The 27,019-nt window shown below is 42.9% G+C and overlaps 1 protein-coding gene across 6 annotated transcripts in view; it reads right to left on the bottom strand.

The window, feature by feature from the left end:
- The window catches only part of sorcs2 (sortilin-related VPS10 domain containing receptor 2), a 259,751-nt gene that overhangs the window by 24,909 nt on the left and 207,823 nt on the right, over window positions 1-27,019 (bottom strand). For all 6 annotated transcript variants that reach the window (XM_079579574.1, XM_079579573.1, XM_079579572.1 and 3 more), the window contains exons 4-7: window positions 12,337-12,501; window positions 9,254-9,327; window positions 3,871-3,935; window positions 576-694 (exon numbers count right to left, since the gene is read on the bottom strand). In XM_079579574.1, coding sequence (XP_079435700.1) covers window positions 576-694; window positions 3,871-3,935; window positions 9,254-9,327; window positions 12,337-12,501 — 423 coding nt within the window. The remainder of the gene's footprint in view (window positions 1-575; window positions 695-3,870; window positions 3,936-9,253; window positions 9,328-12,336; window positions 12,502-27,019) is intronic.

Below are 27,019 nucleotides of genomic sequence, written 5' to 3'. Positions count from 1 at the left end.
CGTATAGACTATTTATTTTATTTTTATTTTATTCATCCTTTATTTAACCAGGAAAGTCCCATTGAAATCAGGAAGCTAGTTTCCAGAGGGGAACCTATGTTGTGGTAGTTTGTGGTAGTTTTTTTTTTTAGGTAAATAAAATGAAATCAAGGTCATTTTTAATGGTGTGTCCTGGTGAGTAACTGGTTTGGCCTTTGTCGATTTTATTCCTAAAAAGCTTCCTGCCAGTTGATTTATAGTCACTGTTAGTCCTGTGTGCTACAGTGGGACGTTGCTTTATGATGACATTCCTTACATGACAAAGGTGTCTGAAAGTCTGGCACTGCAGATAATAAAATGTCTTTACAATAATCACTCCACAAACAACTCCTTTTATGTCTATGGTGAAGTTGGCTCATTAGCTGTCAGAAAAACCCTTCCAACATGGCTGTCCTAATTCAACCTTCCTTTGAATTATCTATATGTTTATTCCTTTTGTCTGGGTTTGTCTTTGTGAAAACATCATTAGGTTGTTCATTTCACTGGAAGTCAAACTCCAAACAGAATGGGGAAAGAACCATGTCACACACGCTCACCTTGACAAAGATGTAGCTGTCCTGCACCAGGAGGGAGTTGTGGTCGATTTTCCCCAAAAACTGAGCGGTCACCATTTTGTCGGAGCAGTTCTGGATCAGGCAGGTCACGTACAGGTACCCTACAGGGACAAAAGAGACACTTTGAACACACTTTGATAAAGATCTTAATGTGTAGCAGCTTAAACAAAAGCTTGGAGGATAACTTTAGATGTTGTTGCCATATCACAATGTTGTGCCATCGTCAACAAAAATGTTTTACTTAAAAGAACCATGTTGTATGTTTGCCATAGCATTTCTGGACACACACGACTATACATCAGCATTGAAAAGAAAAACAAAAAAACATTTCTACCACCATGGACCATGAAAGTCACGATGAAAGACGTTTTAGTTCATAGCACAATAAGCACATTATAGCGATATAACTTGGTTCCGGCAGAGACTGACTGTGTAAAACTACACTGGTCAGATACAGTGGTGTGAATGTGCGGGCGGCTCACTCTCCTCAAGGCCAGAGGGACATTCCCAAAAGTTAAAGGTAAACAAAGTGCTCCTATATACCATTTCTCTCGAATGCAGCATCAGCAGGCTGCACACAGAGGTGACAGAGGACCACAGGGAGCACTCCCATGTCCAATCTGCCCTGAACGCAGCCTCAGCAAACTGTATACACATCTTTAAAAGGTAACGGAGAACACACTGCTGACTTTCAAACATGTATGTGTGCACTTTGTCCAGGTTCTAATGGCCTTCGTACGTTTCTAGAGACTATATAAAGCAATACCGTGATATTGTGGGACAACACTGCTTCCATTTTAATTGAAACTTCGAAAGATCAATAGGTGCATTCTTTTGGGGACTGTGTCATGTCTAACGCAGAGAACACTTTTATTAGGAGCATCTTTCACCCAAAAATGATTAACGTACATTCCAGATTACTGAGTGCACCTGAACATAAACCGCATTAACATTTTCAATATAAAAATGTTATTTTATTCAACATATATAGGCCGTGCTGGTCTATAAGCCGCAGCTCTCCACACAGTCCAAGCACATTTGAAGAACGGTGGCTTACAGGTACATTTACTTTTATAAAAGCATGTTCAGAACTTTGATTATATTATTCTTTAAACCCGTGTGTTCAGTCAAACCAAAGCGCAGCCTGCACAGCGACTCCTCCCGCGGGAGTGTGGCCATGTTTAGAGCCACTCTCCTCAGGATGTCTGCGCACACACAGCCTCGGGAGTTTCCTGGTGTTCAAAGCTGCTCTGAGCTGGATCCGTGGTGACACCTCCAGGCTTTTGATGACTTTAGCCTGCACTTACACCTTCCATATATTCTAGCCGTGAGAGAATTTAACACATATATTTTGCACCCGAAGCCACGCTAGCAACGGTGTGCAGTAAACGCCGCAGACAGAGGTCGAGGAAAACAGCCATAGGGTTTGCACCTGTCTGAGTTATTGTGCAGATGAGTGGGGGACATGTGAAAGGAACCGCATGAGCTCCACAACTTTATGTTTGTTATTGTGTCTCATGTCGGAGTTCTTTTATTAGAAATGGAGTGATATGAACATTACAACCATACATATCTATAAATTAGCCACACTTATAGTCGTATAGCGTGTGGCGTATAGAAATTAGGGTTAATTAGCAGCTGCAAAACAAGTATATCACCGCAAAATCAGACAAGCTGGATATAAGCCAAATGAACCGGGCGAGGGCCAACAGTAGGGGGCACAAGCTTTCCCTGTTTTCTGGCAACTCTCTAAAAGCAGCCTACACGTCCCAGCTTCATAGTGCTGCTCTTTCAGAGGCAGCACAAAGTGTCAAACTGCAAAAACATTTCATCAAAGCAACACACGGCGAGCCTCATTAAAACACTATTAGATCAGGGCTAAGTGTTTGTTCCTCTTCTCCTAACCTATACATTATTTATGCGCACGCTGCACCTGTGCGGCCTCCACGCGATGACAAATCAGTAATGCGTCATAATTGATCACTCTGATTTCATTTCGGAAAACTGTTGTGGAGTGAAATGAGCGCGATGCGAGGGAAGCTCCTGCCACGGACATCCATCTTCATAACGCAGTCTGCCCGGGTGTTTGGCGACGCGTCCGGGGCATCCATCATGGACCACCCCCCCCCCCGGGCCCCGACAGAGATGTGTTCGGAGAAGTGGCACCAGCTCGCTCTGGGCTGACAGGGGGAGTCAGAGGGGGGGACAGGTTGGGTGGGTATGCCTGAGTGAGCGCGAGGTTTAAGGGGTTTAAGGGGTTTAAGGGGTGTCCAGGCCGAGTCAGCAGAGTCAGGCAGACGGTGCAGAGGGACGTCGACAGGACATTCTGGGAGGGGCAGAGGACAGTGATAATGAAAGAGGATGTGTCACCTCCGATGCAAGACATTTTAGTGGCCTAAGCAGAAAGGTTTGCCATGGCGTTTGAACTTATGGTTGCTGATGAATTTATGCTGTTGTGTCTGTTGTATGAAGTCTCCTCGAGCATCACGGGCGTCGCTGTGCGCTGGGTCATCGGTCACACGCATTACTCTTCTTCCTCATTTTTCTTATTGAATACAAGGCCTTTTTAGTCGACAGCATTGAGAATAAAGCAACACAAATACTGTTCAATGCCATTCAGTCACAATGGCCTCAGTGTGGTGCCCCTTGGAGCACTTGATGCACGTCATGAGCGTATAGGAAGTGGCCACAGCGTTGTAAGGAAGTGTCAAGGTTGTTTTCACAGTCGGTCTGCAACATTTATGCCTCCTGTCGGTGTTTCCAGTCAGACCTACTCAAGTTCCAGTTCAGGACTTGATTAGGTAGGCAGGTTTAGGTAAAACAGCATTAATTGTCAAGTTCTTCTCCTGAGAGTCCTGCTTTAGGTTTTGTAAAATGAGCAGATAAAGCCTCAGAAAGGAAAGCTTGTCTTTACTGCTACTACTCCTGTTTTCCTTCAGAAGACTTAAAATATAGTACATCACTGAACTACAAGGTGCTTCACAGCCATTCATATAAAAAAAAAGCAACAACAAAAGGAAAATAATGTTTACTGTCCCCTCACAGGAGCAATGGTAGTGCAAGGTCAGCTTCTCTACATCTACTGTGTTAATAGTGATCCTGACGGAGAGCACTTAGCACACTGAGCATTACAGTATGTGCTGACAGGACATGACAGGTCACCGTCGAGGAGCACTATTACAAGGTCAAATTCAAGTTAAAATCCACACTATTGACTTTCATTTGTAAAATAAAACTAAATCGACACATTAAATAACAAACATAATGTTCCATATACCTCCACTGGCATCCTGCATCTCCATGTGCACCAGGTCTGGGTCCGAGTCCACTCCGGAAACCGACCTGGAAGAAAAGAACAAGTCAACACCCATCTGATCTTTTGAGCTTATCCATTTAAACATAACTATTTTAAACGTGGGACATTTCTTTTAATGAATGTCCGGCTCCAATGTCACTTTGAGCGAGCAATAAACAGTGACTGGTACTTTACTTTTACAGCACAGCAATAGCATGGATACAGGATGAAACATATGGCATGGTGCCTAAAAGCGCCAAAGCAGGATAATTATGGGATCAATGGAAACAGGGCACACATTCCGCTTTATTTCATGGCCGTATATCAGTTTATTTCCATGTATTTTTCTTCCACAGTGTGTCTTTGTACAAGTGCACGCTCTAACAAGGACGCAGATGATAGACCTTTGGAGCAAAGGCTTCACAGTGGTGGTGGTGTTCGTTTAAACTAATCTAGACCTCTACCCTCCAGCATTTACGAGCGGTGGAGTCGGTGGACACGAGCGCTCTCCTCGTTTCTGCCTGTAAAGTGGGTTTACGAGACAATTATCAGGTCATGAGTCCAGAGGAGGGAGGTCTGAGGAAGCAAAGCATGGGCGGACGGAGCACAGACACATCTGCACTTTCAAAAACACTGAGAGGATCTTTTATGTGCGAACATGACCTTTACTGACCCATTCTGCACCACGTGAAATATAAGTCAGGAGAGAAATGAAAGACTGTACAAGACTGAGAGAATGGATTATTTCTTCTCACTGTTTTGTTGCTTTTGGTTCGATCAACAAAGAAAAATGAGAGTGGATCACAGATGAGACGAGTTTCTAAGATCGACGCCAATTTTTTAGAGGCTTTTGATTGGCCGCAATGCTGATAAATATTGACCTCCTGGTGGCATCGAAAGCAGGTACTGATAAAAACATCTTTTATCTTCAGATCCAGGTTTTGGTGCTGTTGTTTTTTCCCCTCCATTCCATATATTTTAGTAAAGGTAATGGAAAGTTCAGGTAAAACCAAGTATTGCTACAGAAAAATACCCAGACCCATGATTATAAAATTGCTACTGCCTCAACCTTACCTTTTAACAATGAAATCCAACACTCATAGTAGTGGTCTTTGCATTTTCCATGTGTTCAGTATATGCAAGGTGGGCATGCACAGGCTAAATGACCAGAAACAAGCATGTTTTCACACAAATTTAAAAGGCAGCACTTGAATAAATCCTTTGCAGCTTTAATATTCACACTCCCCTCTGCCTTCCTGCCTGTTAGCACGTGTCGGCGGGGTGCTCATGCGATGGACCGCTGTTAGCTGGACGGGCATACCGCGGGGTGACCTTGGGCCGCGCTTTGAAGCCCTCTCTGCACCACAGCGGAGGAGACCGTTAGCGTCACGGGGGCCACGTATGTAAATGGAGTCGGCTCAAGGAGAAAGCTGGCGCCGAGTCGTCGTGTGCGCGTAGACGCTGGCTTTACACGGGTCAACACAAACTGTACTACGCAGTATTTGTAATTTCATAAATAGGCGTCCTCATTTTTCAGAGCTGCTTTACAGTAAAATGTGCCCCCTGAGCTCATAATACAAAAGAAAATAGAAAACACAGCGCTCTAAAGTTAAGCAGGACAGTGCAGGCCATGTGCTCGTTTCAGTTTCACTTTCCAAACAGCAATATCATAAAAATCATCATGTAACACCAAATAAAAAATGAGGGCGGCCAAATGACAAAGCCATCAATAACCAACATCTTTCCTGAATTTGAAAAGGCCAAACTTATGCAATTTAATGCTTTTCCTAAATCTACAGCCCCCCAAAAAAGTGGCACGCCCTCGCTTTATAGTTGTCTGGGCGTTCATAAATATAACACCGTAAAAGTATTTCATTCACATTGTAATGCCAAACACATAAAAGCTTCCCCAAAGTCTCCATAACTCAGACTGCTGACCTTCGAAGACTCTCACTATTTAGAGCACGGCCGATCTCCCATTGGTTTATGAGGCAGCGCTGTTGTGCGGACGGTCGCTGCGGTCTAGACGGTGTGTGCTCTGCTTCCAAACAAATCGCAGGAATAGAACACCGGTTATCTCTTATGTCTGTGGTTGTGACAGTTAGCCCCGATTAGCCCGCGGTGCGTTGACACTGAAGCGTTGTTTTAGAGCTAACTGCGGTGCCTTATGGATCTTTAACAATACATCAATGGTCTTTACGCTGGAGTCTCCCACAGTGTTTAAGCTCAAGTCCACCTAAAACTCTAGAACAGAGACCATCTATCTGTGTTTTAGCGCTCGCGGCGAAGATAAGATAGATAAGATAAACTCTTTATTTATTTGCGAAGGGACAGTGCACATTAATCTACATGATACAATGTACATGTGCCTGAGTTTGCAGAAAAAGCTAGGGCGGGGGTGCAGAAGCAGCTCCTTTGGGTCAATCCAATGCGCTTTCATTTAGGCAATCCTGATCCAGCTTTCCCCTCGTTCATGAAACTGCATGTCCAGACTCTGTACGTGATTGTTCTGAAGTTCTTTTTCCCGTGCTTCCGTTTCACTGCAGCAGCAGCAAGGACAGGTTTTGTACTGTATTTGAAAACATCCAATAAACGCTAGCAGTGTTGGCAGCTTAGTTCAAATAAATTGTGACTTTGCAGTTTTCTGACTTTTGTGAAACTTCAAAAGTGATTAAAGTTTTTGAAGAATCCCTCAGGCCATGGGTCCGTGTTCCTCCTTCTGCACTATCTGATGTGGAGATGCATATCGCCGTTATTTACTGTTGCCAGAACAAGCCATAAAACTGTCAAGATGGCTCAAAGATATCACTCTGCAATACATCTGTTTTATTAAGGGTGGATTTATAATGCCCTCTGTGCCTTGCCCTTTCCAAACTGTTTATCCATAACAATACACAGCGAAAACGAGGACAACTTCAAGAGATTTCAAAGCAACAGCCCAAAGCCGCTCTGGTATTATTTGAATTAAGCATATTTTAAAGCATTTCAAAAAGCTCCTGCATTTAGAGCAATATTGTGTGGAATAGGTGCATATTGTGTAGTTTATAGTATTCCAGCTTGTTCGAGGTAAATTTCAGAAAGATTCCAAACCAAGGCAACAAATAGTACTTTTTTTTTTTTCAATGAAATCAGGAAGCCTGCTCTGAGTGTTTGTTAAAGTGTTCTTCTTCTCTAGTAAACAAAGCAGCTCCACAAAGAAAAAAACAAACTTCTTCAGTGTGACTAAACATCACATCAGAGTCTATTGGCCCATTACTTAAACACACTATGCATATAACTCCCGGTATCTCTGCCCGGCTTCTCATATCTCCAGCTCTCTGACAGCCATTCTTCACTTTAATGGGGACACATCAACATCTCTAACTTGATGATGTGGTGTTCTCAGCCGCTCATTCGTCGATACAAATCACCGGCGTCTTATGGAGACAACGCACACATTTCCTTTCAGCGCTTTCAGTTTCGAACGTAACCTCCAGCAGCTCTTTGCATCTCGAAGCAGGAGCACCGCCGTCACTGGGGTTGTTCAGAGTTGTGGAGGGTTTGTGTTGCATTATGTTAAAGAGCGAGGAGACGGATGAGGTGGACGGTGGTGAGGGCGTTGGAAGGCGGAATACAAAAGCTACGGTGCACTTTACAAGCACCGTAAGGAAGTTTGTCCTTTGCATTCGACACGTCGTCCAAGGCCACGGGGGCAACCGATCAGGAGGAGCATTGTGCATGTTTTGGATTGCTGGGAGAAGCAGCAGAACTTGGGGGAAACCTCACAAAACACAGTATGTGAGTAAGCAAGTAACCCAAGTAATGTGATGAGTAAGTAGGCTACGTACACTAGAGCACGCACTAGAGCAGTGGCATTCAGACGCACTCTCCCACAGCCACACATGTTGTAAAAGTCACAAGTTTGACTGGCCATACAGATTCTTCGTTTTTATATATTTTTGTTTCTTCAAATTTGTGAGGTCTTTTCATAATTATGCCTCATTACGGCTCTTTTTCATTGACCAAAGTCGAAACGATTGTTCAATTGAAAACTCTGATGAGAGTGTGTGTGTGCGCGTGTGTGTGTTCTTGTAATTATGACATTGTGAGAACCAGGATGAGTTTTTAACCAACAGAGTGAGGACATTTTTGGTGGTCCTCACTTCTTTGAAGGACTGTTTGAGGGTCAAGATATGGCTTTAGGGTTAGGATTAGAATTGGGTTACGGGCTTTAGGTTCAGTGTTAGGGTCTGGGTAACACATTATGTCTATGAGTGTCCTCACTAAGATAGCAGTACAAAATTGTGTGTGTTCGTCTGTGTGTGTGTGCTCTTCCTCAGCACATACTGAGTGTTTATGGGGGAAGTAAGTAAACTTTATTTATTGAAGCAATATTTGCCGAACATTATGATAATTTGCCATTAAAGCCACATCGTGTAACATTCCACCCAATAAAGGAATAAAACACAAACATTTATTTTATTACAGATGTTTTTGTTGCTGAAAAATATTTTAAAAAAAGACGTGTGTTTGCTGTCCTCCTTTAGTATATTGTAATCCTAGACATTTGTGGGAAAAACACTGTGCATTTAATTCTGAAGCACTTACATGAATTTCATTTCCCTTTGAAGAATTGCAATATGTTAGGAAGGCTAGGAATGAGTCTGGACCCCTTTCATTTTGCGGTTTTCTCTTTTATTTGTAATAAAGAAAAACAAGTCTAAGCACTTACGGTGAGTGTGGACTTCTTTTCTTGTCATTCACAAAGATTGACGGAAAAATAATGGGAATAGACGGAAAATTTGGGAAATAAGACGGCGTGAAAAAGTCTGATTATTTTTTTTGCTCTCTGTTGTGACTCTGCATTGATGGTTTGGCTGTGAGGATCTGTAAAGAACCAAAGCCCAACAATATGTAGACACATGTCGGAAATATCACATGCCACATCACTAACGTCCATTATGCCTCGGTATTAGCTTTGTAGTAAGACCTGCAGTTTGGCCTTGGATACAAAATGGCACCGTCCACGCGACTTCCTGAACAAGGTCAAAAGAATGTACCGAGAAAAGATTACTGGTGGACCTACTACCTTTGGAGTACATTCGACTGGGCAGCTGTCCCTTGTAGACTGCAACATTTCAGCAGACGAGTGGTTCTCAACAACAGTAGCGTCGCTTTCGAACTCACCTTCAAATACCCCATTTTAATGTAAGATTGGATTTTCCAGTTTGATCTTCTGTGAGTCAAGCATAGCTCATAAGGCTGACTATAAAAAAAACTACCAAATTACACAGACAAATTATCACCTGATACATTATTGGCAAGGCCCAGTGGATTCTTATCTTTCCACACAAGACCAAGAAAAAACAAACACACAGATACTCACCAGAAAACTTTATCCTTGGTGACTCTCTCTTGAAGTAACGTCCATTTTCTCCCCAGATCAGTGGAGGCGTAGAGCTGCGAAGAACGAGACAACAACTCAATAAAAACATGTATAATACACACAACCTTATGCCTTGTTACCAGTGTAGCCTTCACTGCAGACGATGGGCACATAAATGATGAAAATCCCACGCTAGGCCAACCACCAACTTGTTATTTCATCACTCAATATAGCAGGTATGCGGCTGCCCTATATTTCATGAGCTGTGAGAGGAGAAAACAAGGGAGGGGTGTTGCCGTGGCATCGATCCAGCCCGTAATGAAAATGTATTGATCTGCAGACGAGCGAATCCTTGAAAAAGATGGAAAAAGCTGAAGAGTCTAGAAATATGTGGAAGGAAAATGGACAAAGAAGGCGAGGGGTCTAACCAACACTTAGGTTTCCGCTGCTGGGAATAATAGTTTTGTGTGACTCTGTTCAGGGCTATGTTTGTCAAGGCTCTCATTCGTCCAGGATGTGTTCACGGTGGTGAAGCTTAAATTGTCGACTGGACAAAGTTTGGTCGCTTCTATTCGCTGAAGCTTCTTCTTAGCTTTTGAGGTCAGAATGTGACACTGTATCAAAGCTTAACTGGCCTTATATAATAATAATAATGGCTACACTTGTATTACACTTTACAAGCCTGGGTTACCGAGTTTCTCAAAGCACAATTCTGTAGTCATTCTCCATTCACTCCATAAGCTACTATTGTAGACTTTTGGAAGCGAGGCAGCCAGTCTGTGCCATTGTGGTAGGAGAAACCGGAGTACCTGGAGGGAACCTACACAGAAAACAGGGAAACATACAAACTCCACACAGAAAGACCCCCTCCGGCCGGGGATCGAACCCGGGACCTTGTAGCTGTGAAGCATGAGTGCTAACCACAGCGCCATCGTGCCGCCCAAAGACTATAAGAATCACCTAATATTACAATACATTTTTTTGATATATTGCGCAGCTCTTCCTCTATTCCATACATAAGTTTGCTCAAAATGGTTGTGTCCAAAGATAGTTCTAAAAAGTCTTCCCTAAATAACGATGTATCAGTATATAACTCTGCATCTAATTTGAGAAAGAGACGAAACCGACTTCAGTCCGTCCTAATGCATGATTCAGAAATGCCTGTGTCTGCAGCCCAAACCTACGGTAAATTCATATTCAGGTTACGCAACGTTGTTCATTATTGAAACGTAAGAGCACTACGACCAAACTCCTGCACTTTTGACCCTGATGGCTCTCTGTACCTTGATTTGACTTCCACTTCATCTTCACTGCATTTCAAGTAAAGGCCAGGTAAAGGGAGGAATGTGGTCAAGATTAAAAGCTTTAGCGCTGGAGGTCAAAAAAGCTTATTGAAATTGAAAATTGGAGACTTTTCTTTTTCCCAATAGCAAAACATACCTTGAAAAGTCTTTAATTCCACAAACTTTGCAAGAATCGAACCAGAGATTTGAAGTCCAAATAAGGCGCACTTTGATCACCCTTACTGATGCAGACTGACACTGTGTCCTTAAGCAAGACACTTTGTGCGTGAGTGGCAAAAAGGTGCATGTTTAGACTGTAGACACATGGTTTATACTAATGTATCCCAGCTAGAGAAACAAAACTCCTCACGGTATGTGCTTCTTCCCATTCCGTCTGACCCTTGGGCCGTGTGGTGATGCGGTGCAGCTCGTGTCCAGTGCAGTCGGTGTGTTGTTTTGGTGCGTGCAAATGGATTGTTGCGGTGGAAAATGCGTCCCGTTGACTTTGGTGCCACAAGCTACAGACAGAACATGTTAGAGAGAAGCCTGAGTCTTTGATAAGACTCAGGGTTTCGATACAAGAACAAGGGCTCAAGTTGTGCCCCGAAGGCTTGCGCTCGCGTACAACGCCACTTCTGCGCTCTCGCATTATTCAAATGTTTTGTGGGTCGATGCAACAAACATTTTCATCAGAAACATGCAGATATTGTTAAGTATTGAGGGGTTTTTGGAGCCCAAATAAATTGTTTTGCCCAAATAGGATGATGAAACGTTTACCCAGACTTACAGACGGGCTTCGGACGCGGAGCACTTTGTTGACTGTTATTATAATAGTTAAAGTGGAATTAAAAGGAAACTACTTTGGACTCCTGCAAGTATGCATGTTACCCATACAAACCAGCGAGCAATGACTTTCCAAAGTTAAGTTAATAGTGTACATTTGTAGTGATGGCAAAATATTTTTGGTCAACATTTTAGTAATATTTTTACTAAAGGGCCTATCACACTGGAGAGAGTTGTGGAGACTTAGTCACAGAGACATGTCCGATACATCTCCTGGCAATAAGGCGAGTCTCCAAATAGTCTTGGTGACAAACAGGTTTTATTTCAGCCGAAGAGTCTCCAAGAGTCGCCAAGAGAGTCGCCGAATGGTCTCCAAGAGGTCTACGCGGTCTCAAGCAGCTGTGACAATGTTGCAAACACATCAGCCTGTGAGACATTTCTGTGACATCACTGCACTGTCTCCGAGACCTGTCGGATAGAAAGGAGATCTAAAAGAGTCAAATGGGGTCTCTTTGGTACCTGACAGGTCTCCGAGACATTGCAGGGATGTCACAGAAACGTCTCACAGGATGAGGACAACAAATAGTACTGCGACACAACTGCTCGAGACCGCGTTAACCTCTCGGAGATCATGCTGAGACCACAAGGAAACTTGAAGTCTCCATGAAGTCTCTGCTAAAATCAAACCTGTTACTGAGACTTTATCTCCTGGGGACGTCTCAGAGACATGTCCGTGACCAGCAGTAACTCGAGTCTCCAACTAGTCTCCAGGCCGGTGAGAAAAGCCCTTCAAACTAAAGCAAAAGTAGTTCATGATGACCAAAAGTGTGACCCTCCAGGTATTTTCCTCTCGACTATTCAAAACTAAATAAAAATGAAAAGAAGGGACTGAAAATATCTAAACTCCCAATGACACGATTTGAAAAGGTCTTTTAAGTGCAGTGTTTACTCTTAATAAGGAAGAGGAAGGAAGAAGCTTGTGTCACGTGGCCCTAAGCCTTCTGTGATGCCACTGACCGTGCCGTCCTTGCAGAAGGCCAGCAGCTTGTCCTCCTCTTTGGGGTGGAAGAGCAGCGTGTCGGGGGTGAAGGAGACCGGCTGGCGCTGGAAGGAAGAACCCTCGTCCATGCTGATGAACAGCATCTGGTCACGTTCGTTTATGGACGAGCCCACCAGAATCACCTGGAAGGAGACAAGACAAGAGGTCAGAGGGCAAAAGGTCAGACGGGTCACACAGTCAGCAGAACGGCCACGCTCGATAACGCTGCATATGCAGAAGGGCCACAGAGCAGTAATGGGAACACTGGGGTGGGCACAAATACGAGGACCATACGTATTTGCTTTTGATCAACTTTTTTAAAGCATCTTTTCATCACAGTCATCCTTCGTTGTCAAAATCGGACAAAAAAGACATCTCCCTTTTCCTTGCATACATAAATTACTGACAGTTTACGTCAACCACATCAATGATCCTTGTATGACGCAGATTGCAAATGGATTTTCTTTAACCTATAAAGTCCTTGAAAAAATACATACAATAGAATGAGCTGCAAATATCTTGAAAGCCAACTTGAATGAAACCCAAAATACTATGGGAACCAAAGCTATAAATATTGCACATGAAGGACGAAGACAGAGATATTGCACAATAAGCCGCCCTCCGCAGCATCTTTGGGACGACTGATTTATTCCGAGCCACGAGCCATCGGTCTGTCTCACACGCTGCTAGGCTGTGGCTATATCGATTATCTATTTTGCTTTTATGGCTCATAAAGTGAATACATTAAACACAGGGCACAGAGGAGCCGCCAAGCCACCGATCACCATTAGTCCCCGGACACGCGCAAGTGCAGCGACCAATCGAGGACATCGATTTGAGTAACCGGGGCTGTACGGAGCTACAGAGAGGAACAATAATAAATAATAAAGTCCATGAATAAGGTTCATAAGGACAGAAACTATTTCCAAATGTTGCCATATATTTTACAAAAAGCTGCACACCATAGAGCTGGGTAATGAAGGAAAATCAACTTTTGATGCTGTTGGTCCAGGGACAGCATTATAGGAAGTGACAGCTTTCAGCTCAAATAAATCCCACTGATTTGTGCCATTTTTTAATATTTTCCCTATTTTTTCCCTCATTGTTTTTACATTAGTGTTGCAACCATTTCTTTTTCCATTTCCCCCTGTATTTTTCCACACATTTCATGACATTGGAGATGAATTTGCAGATCTTCCACAGTTTATTGTTCTGTTTAATGGCTCAACATGATAATTAAACAAATAATAATGTAAAGGTATCAGAAGAAGTATCAGGTATTGGCATGAAAAACCAAGTATCATAAAGTACTGGTATCGGAAAAAATGTAACGGAACCCAGCCATAGTCATCGCCATATGTTAATGACTTTGAATAAAAGCGCTTGTTGTTGTTGATATAAAACCCGCCTATTCACTGGAATACCACAAAGGGATTGGTTCAAAACACTGGGATAATCGAGCCGTCGGAGATTGGGCTTTTTCAAGGTGTATTTGTGTGAGTTTGTGAAACCACAAATCTGGCGGGAATTCGTCTTGCAGGTGGTACTTAGAAGATCCAATACTTTGTGGGGTTTGATCAGTCTGAAAAGCACGGCTCTGCGCAATTTTACACTGATCACTGACAACAAAACAACCCAAACAGAAAGTCCTAAGAGTTTAGGCCTGTGCTCCATAGTAATATGAAAAAATGTTCAGCATGAGACGTTAACATACGCAACCTAAAGCAATTGTACTTTTATTTAATCAGTAAAAACACAAAACTAGATGAAAATTGCTAAAATATGTCCATATAGCCGCCATACAAGGAATTACAGAGAATATAAAGGGATTTATGAATCTGTTTTGTCTGCCAGCCAAATAATGAATATCCCAATCTAACAGATGTGCACGCTCCAAACATCTGCTTCGTTTGGCAGCCGGGCTTTAGACGTAATGCCAAGCAGATAATGGGAAAGATGAGATATGAACATGACTTGTGCTTGTTATGTGGGAAATTAAGTAAAAAAAACATGACGGCGCTTTATATCTAACAATCCCAAACATTTGCCATCCATCCACCAAACTTTCTAGACTGTATCCTGGATTTCAGACGTTTAGATTTGCAGCCTCGCAGACAACCTTTGCTTGAAATGAGACATGCATCTTACGTTCCCTCAATAATAAATGTGGCGATGTTTAATTCAAACGTGGTGTGATCACAACCACATCACGGTCGGGTAGGGAGAGGTCAGGAGTTCTTGAATTCGAGCGGATTTCATGGGTAATTTATGGCCATCTGTCAACCCCATGTCATCGCTAAGACGTCTGGGCAACTAATGAATGAATGAACAAAGATGAAGTGGTATGTAAAAGTTTAGAAACCCCGGGGTCATCGGAAAAGAAACCCCTCCTGTGTCCTCACCACAGAAATCAGAGTCTGAATCGTGCAAAAGTACATTTCAGATAAGCTTGTGGACCGATGAAGTCAGAATTTCATAATGGTAAATGGTAAATGGTCTCAACTTATATAGCGCTTTTCCACCTACATTAGGCACTCAAAGCGCTTTACAGCAAGGATCCACTCACCCATTCATACACCAATGTACGCAGACACTGGGGGCAATGTGGGTGAAGTGTCTTGCCCAAGGACACAACGACAGTGTACACTTTCAGGAGGTGGGAATCGAACCCCTGATCTTCCGATCATGAGACGACCTGCTCTACCATCTGCGCCACCGTCGCCCCTAAATAAAATATAAAATATAAAAATAAATATAATATAAAAGGACCTACTGTTGAGCACGGGTGGTGGATCGATCGAGCTTTAAAGGAATAGGCCACCGTTTTTACATACTAAAATATGTTCTTACCTCACTTTAGACGTGTTAATATATCCCCGTCTGATCTTTGTCCGTGCGCTCTGTCACGCAAACGGAGCACATACGCAGCCTCTCCCACATGTCACATAGCTCCGAAAAAGCTCACGATAGAAGCTACCAAGCTCTTCCACGTGTTCCCTATTTAAATAAAGTTACGTGAAGTGTTTTCATGCGAAGTATATTTACACAGAAATGTAACATGTCGATTTTATAAGCAAATAAAAAGGGGGACTATATTGTGAGGCGTAATGATACGAGGAGCACAGCGTCCGCGTAGTAACTCCTAAAGACTTCCCCCGCTCACTTCCGTCAATAACCTTTAGGAGTTACTGCGCGGACGTTTTACTCCTCGTATCATTACGCCTCACAATATAGTACCCCTTTTTATTTGCTTATAAAATCGACATGTTACATTTCTGTGTAAATATACTTCGCATGAAAACACTTCACGTAACTTTATTTAAATAGGGAACACGTGGAAGAGCTTGGTAGCTTCTATCGTGAGCTTTTTCGGAGCTATGTGACATGTGGGAGAGGCTGCGTATGTGCTCCGTTTGCGTGACAGAGCGCACGGACAAAGACCAGACGGGGATATATTAACACGTCTAAAGTGAGGTAAGAACATATTTTAGTATGTAAAAACGGTGGCCTATTCCTTTAAGGTTGTGTAGCAGCTGGTGACACAGGGAGCATTTCACATTTGAGGGAAGAATGGTTTCAAATGAAATTACAAAGAGTTCTGGAAGCAAACGTAACACCAAGTTGAAAAGAGGAGAACCTCAAACAATGGACAATGATCCTAAACACGGCTCAAAATCAACGATGGACGACCTCGAGAGGTGCAAGCTGAGGTTTTGCTGTGGCCTTCAGTGTCTCCTGGCACAAACGTAATTGAAAGTTGGTGGAAAGACATTGAAAGCGCGGCCTCCTGCGGATAAAGGTCAGTCAACTCCAGAGGCTCTTAGCTTCTCAAATGAATGTCAAACTTGTCCTGGTCCTCAAATGCAGCCTAAGGTAACGCAAAATGAAGTCTGGAACACAACAGAGGACATATCAAGCAAAATCAACTTTTTTGAGCTTTAAACCATATTACAATCTCATTCTCTCATTAAAAACATAGACTTAGAGTAGTATTTCAATGCATTCAAGCAGTTTTGAGTAATCCTCGGGTAATTCTGTTTTCAGCAGTGTCTTCTCCTGCGGTGTCAGTGCTTAGTTCTGTACTCCCAGGACACATCTGTGTAATTGTTAAAACCCAAAACAGTCCTCCTCATGTTGAAAGCCCATATTCCAACATTATCATTATTATATCTGTTCTGAGCTGTTCCGCACTCGCACTGAAGCCGGAAACCAAGGCGTAAATCGAGACAGAAAGTTACTCGTTTAATAAGTTGTTCCTCCAGCTTCACCAGCTCCAGTGTGTGCATTTCGTTGTTACGATTTTATTGCTTTCCCACTTCCGCAAAACTCTCGGGCCGCACCTCCCCAAACTTGGAGAGAGGTAAATCTGATTCTTGGGCTAAAACTCCTCACATGTGTCGCCAGCTTCACGAAGGGGTCATTTCCTGATCGGGTTGGGCGATATGGACATGCATCACTAAAACATATTCCCTGCCAGTTTCTGTACTTTCGCTTTGCCGTGGACTTGGGATTATTTGTTGTTATATGGTGTACAAGGCGAGTTTAGACACGGTGATCGGTCATAAAAGAAGACCTGAGAGAAACCAAGACGCACGCGCCAATCGGAGGAGCTATTTGATGGTGACTTCATTGAAATCCTGGAGGGTCACACAACATTTGACGCTTGCCCCGTTTGCAAAAATAGTCCCAGGAGGTTTGGGAAGTTGCTGAATCTGTGACGACGCTTGGACCAGCTTTCGCTCTTGGCCTGTTCTTCTTCTGTTTACCTTTCACGTACAGCAGGTATTCCTTTTGTGTGTAAGACCAACAGTTTGATGCCTCTGTCTCATTGCCTCTCCACTCGCACACCCTCGACACTCGCCGTACTTGAACTCCCTGGAATAACATTTTTGTTATGATGGATAAGTGAAATTAATTTGTATGCTCTGCAGCGTTGAGCGCCTTGTTACAGGCCGGGAATGCAACGTTTTCTTCTCCTCTGCGTTCTCTTCGGGAGCGCAATTACCCGGCACGTCTCGCGAGTGGAGAGCGGCGAGCGTACGCGGCCCCTGCGCAGAACGGTCAATTAAAAGAGCCGCTGTTTGTTCAGCTGCCATAGGAAGAGTGGGGGGGGGGATGTGGGGGGGGGTGGAAGTCAGAGCCATGCTTCGCACAGATGGTCGGAGAAGAGTTTTTCTGCCTTCTTTATGGATTTCAAGCTGCTCGCGGAATCGTTGAGCCGCGGAGTGGATGGTAATTATTTCATGGTCAGGAGCACCTTGAGAAAACAATGCGAGGACGCCAATTAGACTTGAAAATATAGAAGGTTTGTGAACAGTGCAGCGGTGGAGCGGTCGTGTTTGATGATGCGCGGTTGAAAATGTGTTACAATGTTGGAAAAAAGTGTTACTGTGATACACTTCGGGAATGGAGAACTGGATAAATGGAATAGCAAGGCTGTTTTTTCAGGGTTTTTTATGTCGTGGCGTACAGACGGCACTGTTTATTTCCCCGACCTCAAACTGCTAGTTGTGTGAAGCTGTAGCATTGGGTTCGAGACGTTACGACTACAGCTGGTGTAACTCGTATTTACAAACACCCATGTGACATTGCGGGGCTTTGAACCTGTCAACGTAATGATTCGAAACGCAAACCAATACGATTGAAAATGGCCGGCAATTGTAGAACCTGCTGCTGGCAACACGACATCCACTCTTTCAAGTTTTTCTACAGCAGGTCACCGTGTACCTTCCCTCTGGCCTGATCCTGTCCGGGTGTCTCATCCAGTCCACATCAAGACTTCCCTCCACTCCCAGGGCGCCTCACCTACTGCCCTCCACATTTTTAAAGTCTCACTGGCAAAACTTTAGTACATCTCCATCATTCTATATCCTTTCTGCGTACGCATCCGTATTAAAGAAGTATTACAACTCCCAGTGTTACCTGGTTACATTTTGCACACAAAGTCTAGGTCACACTGGTTGGTCAATGTTATCACTACATTTTGTTGGTAACAGTTGCTTTTAGTCTGTGTTTGCGTTGACAAGACAACATCATTGCGCCACCTCGTCCAATCACGGGACATCAGGACAAAAAAATCCTCATCTGAGCTAAAAATCCACAATATTCCAGAGTGAGAATCATTTGAAAGTAAATAGTTGATGAGTTTCTCCGTGGCCACTGCACTTCTGCGAGAGTGGAGCGCCTGTGTTGTAATCCCCGTGGGCCTGAACTGTCAGTCAGGTCGCTGTCTGCCGATATGTCTCTATTTAAAGAACATCAGTCAGTTTAACCCGGGCGCCACTGACAGCTGGACGACCTCAGGACATTCACCGCCCACAAACACATTGTACACACAAGTACACAACTACAAAGGGAACGCAGCAGACACAGTGGAGGAAGGATGGAACCGTGGCTTTTCACCGTATCGACCTCAATGGTTGAAAAGGATCTGTTCATGATTTTTGACGGATGTGGTTCATATTTGGCATAAACCCATTTTGAGAGACGACATTCAAAAGGCATTAGGTGTCTAGAGTAAGAGCTACAGGGCCCATTCAAAAAAACAAAAAACAAAGAGAGAAACTATCCGTAGTCGTCATGTACTGCCCCCTTGTGGGAAAGGGTATTTGCGTTTCATGTCTTGGTCCGTAGTTCGGTAATGCTCTCTGCATTCCCACAGCTAATGTGTCTCGAGAGTATTTTGCTGTTAGCTTGCCCTAGATACCAAATTTTGTGATATTAGGATATTTCCAATTTTTAATTTTAAGAAAATAGTTCATTCATTTCATTTCATTTATTAATTTATTTGAATGGGACAGTACATATTGATGAACAGACAACTAGTGCTGTAAATATGCCGGATTTAGCTCAAGGCTAATTTCCATCCGCAGTCCCATAAAAAACAAGACAAGAACATACAAAATATAAAACATATAAGCCACAACACACAGCAGTGCATTACAGACAAAACAGGCAAGGACACAATACATAAAGTGCATCTCTTTCATACGCCACTCCCCTCGTCCCGCCCACTCACACACCTGTACCTGCAAGTATTTAAAATACATTCCTGTATAATGCCTTTATGTGCTAATACCGTTAGCATCCCTATGGTATTTTTCATTAAAAAATAGCATTGTGCTAACTGCTTGCCAATATGCAATTTTTTTAATTTATTTTTTTAGATTTTTAGCTAACTTTGCGCTACTTATTTTATGTTTACATTGTATATTGTCCCAAATAATATTGTGATATGCATTGTCTGACAGTTTTTTACAGTCAACCCAGTAAAAACACCAAAATAACAAGATGCTTCCTGCTCCTTTTTTGGAGACTGTTGAATATCTGCAAAGCTAGTCCACACACACAAGTAGAGGCAGAATAAGTCAAAACTCCTTCCTAACTTTCCTAATGCAGTCTACTATGAGAAAACATCAGCTACAGACCCTTTAATCTGTTCTTCTACACAAAAATCAAGGCTATTCGACATTCAATCCCCCACAATGCCGCAGTGACAGAGGCCGCCGACAAGTGGCAGCCTCGCTCTGACTCTAAGTGTTGTTCAAGAGAAGAGGATCACTGTGGGGATCAGACGTCAGGGCAGTTGTGAACCGCTGCAGAATAAGACTCGGAGAAACAGAGACTACAATCCATCTGCTTGTGCTGTAACTTACGGCTGTCTCCGCTGCTTCCTCCCAGTAAGCGGTCAGCACGCGGGGAGACAGTAGTTCTATTGTTCACAGCAGATAAAAGCAAATAGTCTTCCTGGAACCAAGCTTGGTGGATTGGCTATTGGCACAAACGTTTAACATTCACTCACTCATTCCCTAAAACGGTTCAATAATGCCTAATGTTGGTCACTCAGAACTCAAAAGGATTTTTCTGGGGCGGAATATTCCAAAATGCACTGATGGCACGTGGAGCCTCACCACACACTGTAAGCCCCATAATCTGTTATGAAACAAGACAATGGACTTAGCAGCAGCTTAGAGAGGCCGGCTGCGTGAGGCTGGGGGAGATCTCTGCGTGTTTGCATGTCTGAGGACTTGAATGGGCCCCGCTCCGTCTGGAGAATGACAATGTACATGGGAGCTAATAATGCATTTTGTCACTCGCACCTGGTGAATAGAAACTCTCCTTGGGCGCCCGGTTCTTCTTGATTTATGTAATGCATAGAATAGGTGAGCTGTTTGAGATTTGTCATCTGCAGATTAGCATATAGATGATAATGAATAACGATGGCCAATTTAAGGCGAGACGCTGCCGGTGAATAGGAAATCAAAAATAAAGAGCTCAATTTGAAACTTTGTCGGTATATCACTGACATAAATGAGAAGAAAATATATTGGTTTTCTGTCATTTTATTCTTCCATATAAAAATAAAGCCCAAAGTGCCTGTATATTTCAGTGATTAAGCTCTACATGTAAAGAGTGCAATGCAAGTGAAAGAATCTGTGTTTTCTTTGGGTTCAAAGCTCAATAAATCAGGCTGGAACTTGATTAATTAAAAATCCATCTGAACAGAATCTTCAAGACTGGAATGTTTGGAGTCAGTAGGAAGTGGAGAGGTTTTTGCAAAAGTGTAAGCCCTAAAAGTTTTGTAAGGGTTACACATGCGCCTGGATATTTCTCTCATTTTTAGCCATGGCTGTATCCCAGAGAGGAAATGACCATATTTGGATTACAACATCATCTCGATCGCCTTTTGACACTAAATTTTGGCGCACTGCAATGTTTTCGTTATTTCAGGAAATCTCTGTTTGCATGCGGACAAAAAAAGCACTGCGAAGGGTGAGTTTGGTCCTTTTTTTTTTTTTTTTAAAGCTGATGAAGATGTTCAGGGAGAAAACTGGCTAAAAATCTCAACATAAGTTTTGTCTGTCCTGGATCCCACTAAAGCTTTGGCTAATCAATTATCAATATCTTCACGGGTTAGAAAACTGGGTGGTATCAATCTTTGGTCCTGACCTAAACTGATTCAAGTCCTATCTATGGCTCTAACAGTACACGTTTGAGGCATACGAACCATCTCGGGCCCTGAGAACTTCAGTGGGGGTCTCCTGGTGGTTCCCCAGAGTCCATAATGAACACGATGAGGCTGCGTTTCAGTTTCATGCAGCAAAAAAAAAACGGGAACAGTCTGACGAGGATGTGAGACTCTTACAACTCTGACAATGTTCAAATCAAGCATCCAGAAAGTATTTCATCTGCACTCTTGCTTTTACTGTTATTAATAAATGTTTATGTTGCTGTTTTATGGATCGATCCGATTTCTTGCCATTTAATGTGAAGCACTTTGAATTGCCTTTTGTATGGATTGTGCTCTACAAATAAACTCGCCCTTTCTATTTTTCCTACCTGTAGATATTTCTTTAATACCTGTTGAAAGAGTTGATTTTTTAAAGCCACTCGAGGCCTTCATTTTTCCATTATCGATTCATGGACTTTCAATGCTCTCCACTTCGAGATCGGAAAAACCTTCAGAACATCCTCGTTTTTTTGAGCTTCTGCCACTTGACCCGGGGTGCAGCGTGTGAGAAGTGATCGGCGCTGGTTTTAAGTGTTCGCTGAGAGGAGAATGAGCCCGGCACGTTGTAGCTGCAGGTGTAAAGTACGAGGAGATGAGAGCTGGCGGTGTGCGGACAGGGAGAATGCATTAGGCACGCGCTCGCACACATGCATTATGGATATGAGCTGAGGCCACTCCAGAGAGGAGGTCTGAAGGAAATCCCAGCGACTACAACGGACCTTCGGGAGAGTTTTATTCAAAAGCATGGACGAACGTTTTCCAAGGACTGACGAAAGGAGCCGGAGCGTCGGCATGTGGAGAACAAGCTAGTGGCCAAAGTCGCTCTTTTGAACGGCTCGACTGAATCCTGATGGTGAAAAGAGTTTTGTTTTTTAAGTCTTGATGCTGAAAACTAAATAACTCACATTGCGAGTTTCGTGCAGCTTTCACAAACATTCGAAGCAGCTTTTCTTAATTGTGGCACAAGATTTGATTGACGTGCCAATTTTTCCGAGGGGTAATTTCGGATCGTTTGAATCAAAAAGGTCAAGCTGTGCCTGTCAGCGATCAGGCCTTGCTAGTTGGCTGGAACAACAACAAAAATCGATCATCGAAATGAGCCAGTCTTTTGAACGGCTCTTTGAAATGAATGGGCCCCATAGACTCGGCAAAGAACCAGACTGTAATCAGATCAATTACATTTCTCACAGATGAAGCCAATTGATAACAGATAACCAGGTCATGAAATCCATGTTTGTCTGGCCAGAGTGGAGGTGTTTGTTTGTTTGTTTGTTTGTTTGTGTAGTTTATTTGAGCAATTAACATTTTCTCCTTCTCCAGAGTTTCATAATCGTACAGTTAATGGAAGCTCAAAGGGAGTCGACTGACGCAAAAGCTTATGAGTGCCGACCCCTTGTTCATGTACATTACATTTGCAATTCATGATGCTACAGTTATACATTACTTTTACATTTACATTAAATAAACAAAATACAATCCTTTCTGAGTGTTCTATATCAGTGTCAGAACACAAATATATACCTATATGTATTTGTGAGATAAGTTTTATCCTACTGTTGTTACAATTGTCAACATCCAATCAACAACTTTTGCAGCACTGGCAAACAAGGAGGTTTAAACATTTCATATCATTTCATATCATCATCAACACAGCATGCTAATAAAAAAAAAAGTAATAAATGTAATTAGTAGTTATTGTTATTTATCATAACAATTGTCATTCTTGTCATTATCAGTGGATGAATGTCCGATTTCACATTATAGTCAAATTGGACTTTATATTCTGCCATCTTGCCACTTCCTTGTTGTCATTACTATCCACTATTTGTTATCGATATTAGATCAATGACATGTCCAATTTGTACACCCTAACTAGTGAGGTGGTGTTAAAAAGCCAGAGTGTATAGTGGCCTGTTGAGAGTGGGTGGAAGCCCCAAATCAACAAGTCCCCACCCAGCTGCCCTGACTAGTGGACTTGGTGGATGATGTTTACCTCCTATACTGTGTGATGTGTTAGAAGGACGAGGCTTTTTGTGCCTGTCGTGATCCATGTCTCGCCCCTAAGTTACTATTGTGTAGTTTGAGTCGTTATAGCAATGACAACGGAGCAACAGCAGCAGTTAAAGTGTTGCTTCTATAATTTGGATAACTTTATGGTACCCAATTGAAATCTTTCAATTAGAACTTGATTCGACTTGTGATCAATCGGCAAAATTATATACTGTATATAATGGAAGTAGTAATAGAGTGGAAGTGAATGAATCCTTGACACTCCGGCCCCCAACTTCCCCATAAATGAGAAGTTTCCATGAAGCACAACACCGAACAGTATAGAAGCTTCCATTCTCTACACAGAATAGTAGAATCTATAAAAAGACCACAGCGTTGGAGATGAAAACGCCTTGGTAAACGTCTGCACTTGGTAAACGTTTGCAATTCAGTTCAGTCCACCTATGAGTTTCACAATTAAAACTCCTCCCGATTTAAACCCGTGGTGGTTATTTCTAGCGTGACATTGGGATTCCTCTCCAGCGGCGGCTCGTGTGTGGCGGCGGGTGATTGACAGGCAGAATGGATCTCCGTGAGAGGAGGATGCCTCCACGACGACTGTCCCACATCGGCTCCCGTTATCTCCTCTCTCCTCTCCTCCCTCAGCTCTGCACAAAACTCTGACTGACAGACACCCTCCACAAAAAGAAGGAGAAGAGAAAAAAAAAAGTCCCTGCCAATCCTTTGTGTCTCTTCTTCTTTATCCGCAACACTCCGCAAGGCGAGCCTCGACAGTGACACCGGCGAAATGCTAATCAGAGGACCGCAATTAAAAAAATATGAACTGAAAAAAAATAATAGCGCTCCTTTGAGGCTAAGACATGTGGAATACGTCAATAAACTGTCAAGTTTGGCTGCAACAATGCGAGAAATGTTGTGAGTCTTATTTAAAGCTAGAGTAATTGAAGGTAGGTGAGTCACGCGGCGCGACCGTCACCGGATCTATATTGAGATGCCGAGTGGGCCGATTAGAAAGACTCAATTAGTTTTAATGTGACACATTTTTGGAACTTTTCCTTTTCTCGCATGCTGCTTTGGGAGCGGGAAAACGACGTCCGTGGCAGATGTGTTCAGAGATACCAGACGGGATCCGAACGGTCACATTCAGCGCCGCCATGGCGGAAAACAACCCATGTTTTTCTTTGGAGAAGGGCGTCTTCATCATCTGCTGCTCCACAAATACTTTGCCAAATGCTCATTTATTGATGGACATTACACGAAATAAAAGCACAGAGACATGGAGGGGATCAGAGGGAAATGTATACATAATGCATACACATGCCAGCTACCACATTTGAACATCCACTGAAAAATCTGTCTCATTTTGTGAAGCAAGACTATCAACAGGATTCCAAAGAAGCCCATTTTGTCTTGACTTACTTTAGTGTAATAGATTTCTGGGGACCATCAATGTGCCTCATATTGAGAACCGCTGGGGTAATGTCATTATCTCCATCTCCAGCTTGTAATTCTTCCGCTCCCTTTTAAAAGTGGAGCCTGGCATCTTTGCGCTTTCTCCCTGGTCTGCATTTTCTCTGATCTATCCATCTTTTGTCTCGCGCTCGTCTGCCCCCTCCACTGCCTAACCCCCCCCCGCGCCCCGTCCCCTGATGGATGTGTCTATCCATACCCCTATCTCCTCCCATCTACTCCGAAGTCGGGACGACAGACAATGATCAAACCGGGGGGAAACTGGCTGGCCTGTTTTAATTACAGGGAAGAAAAGGGAAGCTTGCGGCAATTACTCAAGACTTAATTAGATCGCGGGGAAAAAAGAGCTATACCTATAGTGCAGGCTGCTGCAAGGCAGTGGCAATCTCAATCACTCGGCTGTGAAATCTTATGACAATGTAGTAAATGACTGAAATTTTGATGAAAGGAAAAGAAGCCATGGTGAACTCCTGAACTTTACATGTTCATGGAGGGGCTTTGAAGGAATACAGTTTGTTGTTTTTTTCTATAGGGGGCAACAATAGTTCAAATATAATGGAGAAAATGAATAAACAAAAAAAAAATCCAAATTTGGTTGAGAAAGCTTAAGAACTCAAAGAAGTTGCAACATTTTGCAGTACCTCAAGGATCACTGCTAGGGCCACCCATGTATTCCTAGCCTCTACTAATGAAGGAGTCGTTATTCCCTTCTTCCCCCTAATTTAGACAATTAAAATTTCACATCATGTCCTTAAATATTAACGTTGTCAATGATGCTTTCTCGAAAAAACAATTAAAAAAAAACACTACTTAATTTTGTAATATCTTCATTTATTTCACACTTCTCCCAAGTCTCAATACTCAGTGATTTATTGAAATTGCAACTTGATATTTTCCAAAATTCAGCAGCCTTATTAGAATTCCTAGTCCCATTGTTTATGAACATGGATTTTGATGGACAGCAGGGAGTCGTTGGTTCAAATTAGTGTTGACTAAACAGGAGATATCATTTATGTGGATTTATGCAGCTCCTGAGCGCCTCACTGACCCATCACTCCGACAGAGGCATTCCATTAGCACTTATCACTGTCACCCCACGTCTCTCATTGAGAGAAAGAGCCGTGGGAGCGCACAAACTCCTGGATTTCAATTATTAGTCAGTGCCGTTGGGCATAAAACACAGCTCGAAGACTGGGTCAAAGTGAAACCAACACCGCCATTGATGCAACACAGAGAAAGACACTCATTTGGAGGTTTAGAATGTGACTATTTTTACAGTTTTCAGATGCAAAAAGAAAAAAATGGAGCCAGAGGATTAAATGCAAAAAAAAAAAACATCACTTTGCAATCTGGAGAGTCACAAGTATTTTCATAACACTCAAGTCTTCACACATGTTGGAGCTGGAGGTAAAAAAGAGGGCATGATGGAATATTTCTGTAATGAATTTTTTTTGTCTAAGTCCAGGTAAAAAAAAAAAACCCGATGTGCTTTGCTCAAAGAAAGGGTCAAATTATGATTCATTGCCTTCAAAAACATGCTGGCTTCCCGATTGCAGCGTTTCAAGGTTAAAAATCCTAAGTGTCCTCTCAATTTTGAATTCACTTAAGATTTGTGAGTGCCCTTCGAGCAAACAGGCGCGTGGATAATGATCTTAATTGCGTTGGAGAGGCGTGATACAGCGTGCGTGGGTATACAGCATTAGCCCAATCATTTCCCCACTGCTCCTCTGAGGACTGTTGCTCCAAATGTAATTGATTTGAACTGATCTGGGGAAGTTAATTGGCTTCGGGACACAGTTTGGGGACATTTGACAAGTGGAAAAGATGTTATTTCTTATTGTAATGGGAAGGAGGGAAGGGAATTTTATGTGCATAGCGCTTTTCACATAACACAAATGAAGTGCTTCACACAAGGGAATGGAGTTTTCAGTCTCTCCATAGCCTGTGGTGGTAAGCTACGTTTGTAGTCAGAGTTTCCCCTGGGGACCACAGACAGAAGACGCTCCGACCACCAACAACCACTCCATCACACCGGCTTACGGTTTCCCAGTCAGGTAGAAACCAGGCTCTGCTTATGAGCAATGGAGGAAGCTACTCGACAGATGGCGCTTACGGTGCATACATTAGACACCATTTTTGCTGAAGCATAGTTAACACAATTAGATTTAAGA

The sequence above is a fragment of the Gobius niger genome (assembly GCF_951799975.1).
Source record: "Gobius niger genome assembly, chromosome: 21".
NCBI classification, from domain to species: domain Eukaryota; kingdom Metazoa; phylum Chordata; class Actinopteri; order Gobiiformes; family Gobiidae; genus Gobius; species Gobius niger.
Note: the sequence above shows the minus strand (reverse complement) of the source record. Positions and strands in the feature narration are given on the sequence as shown.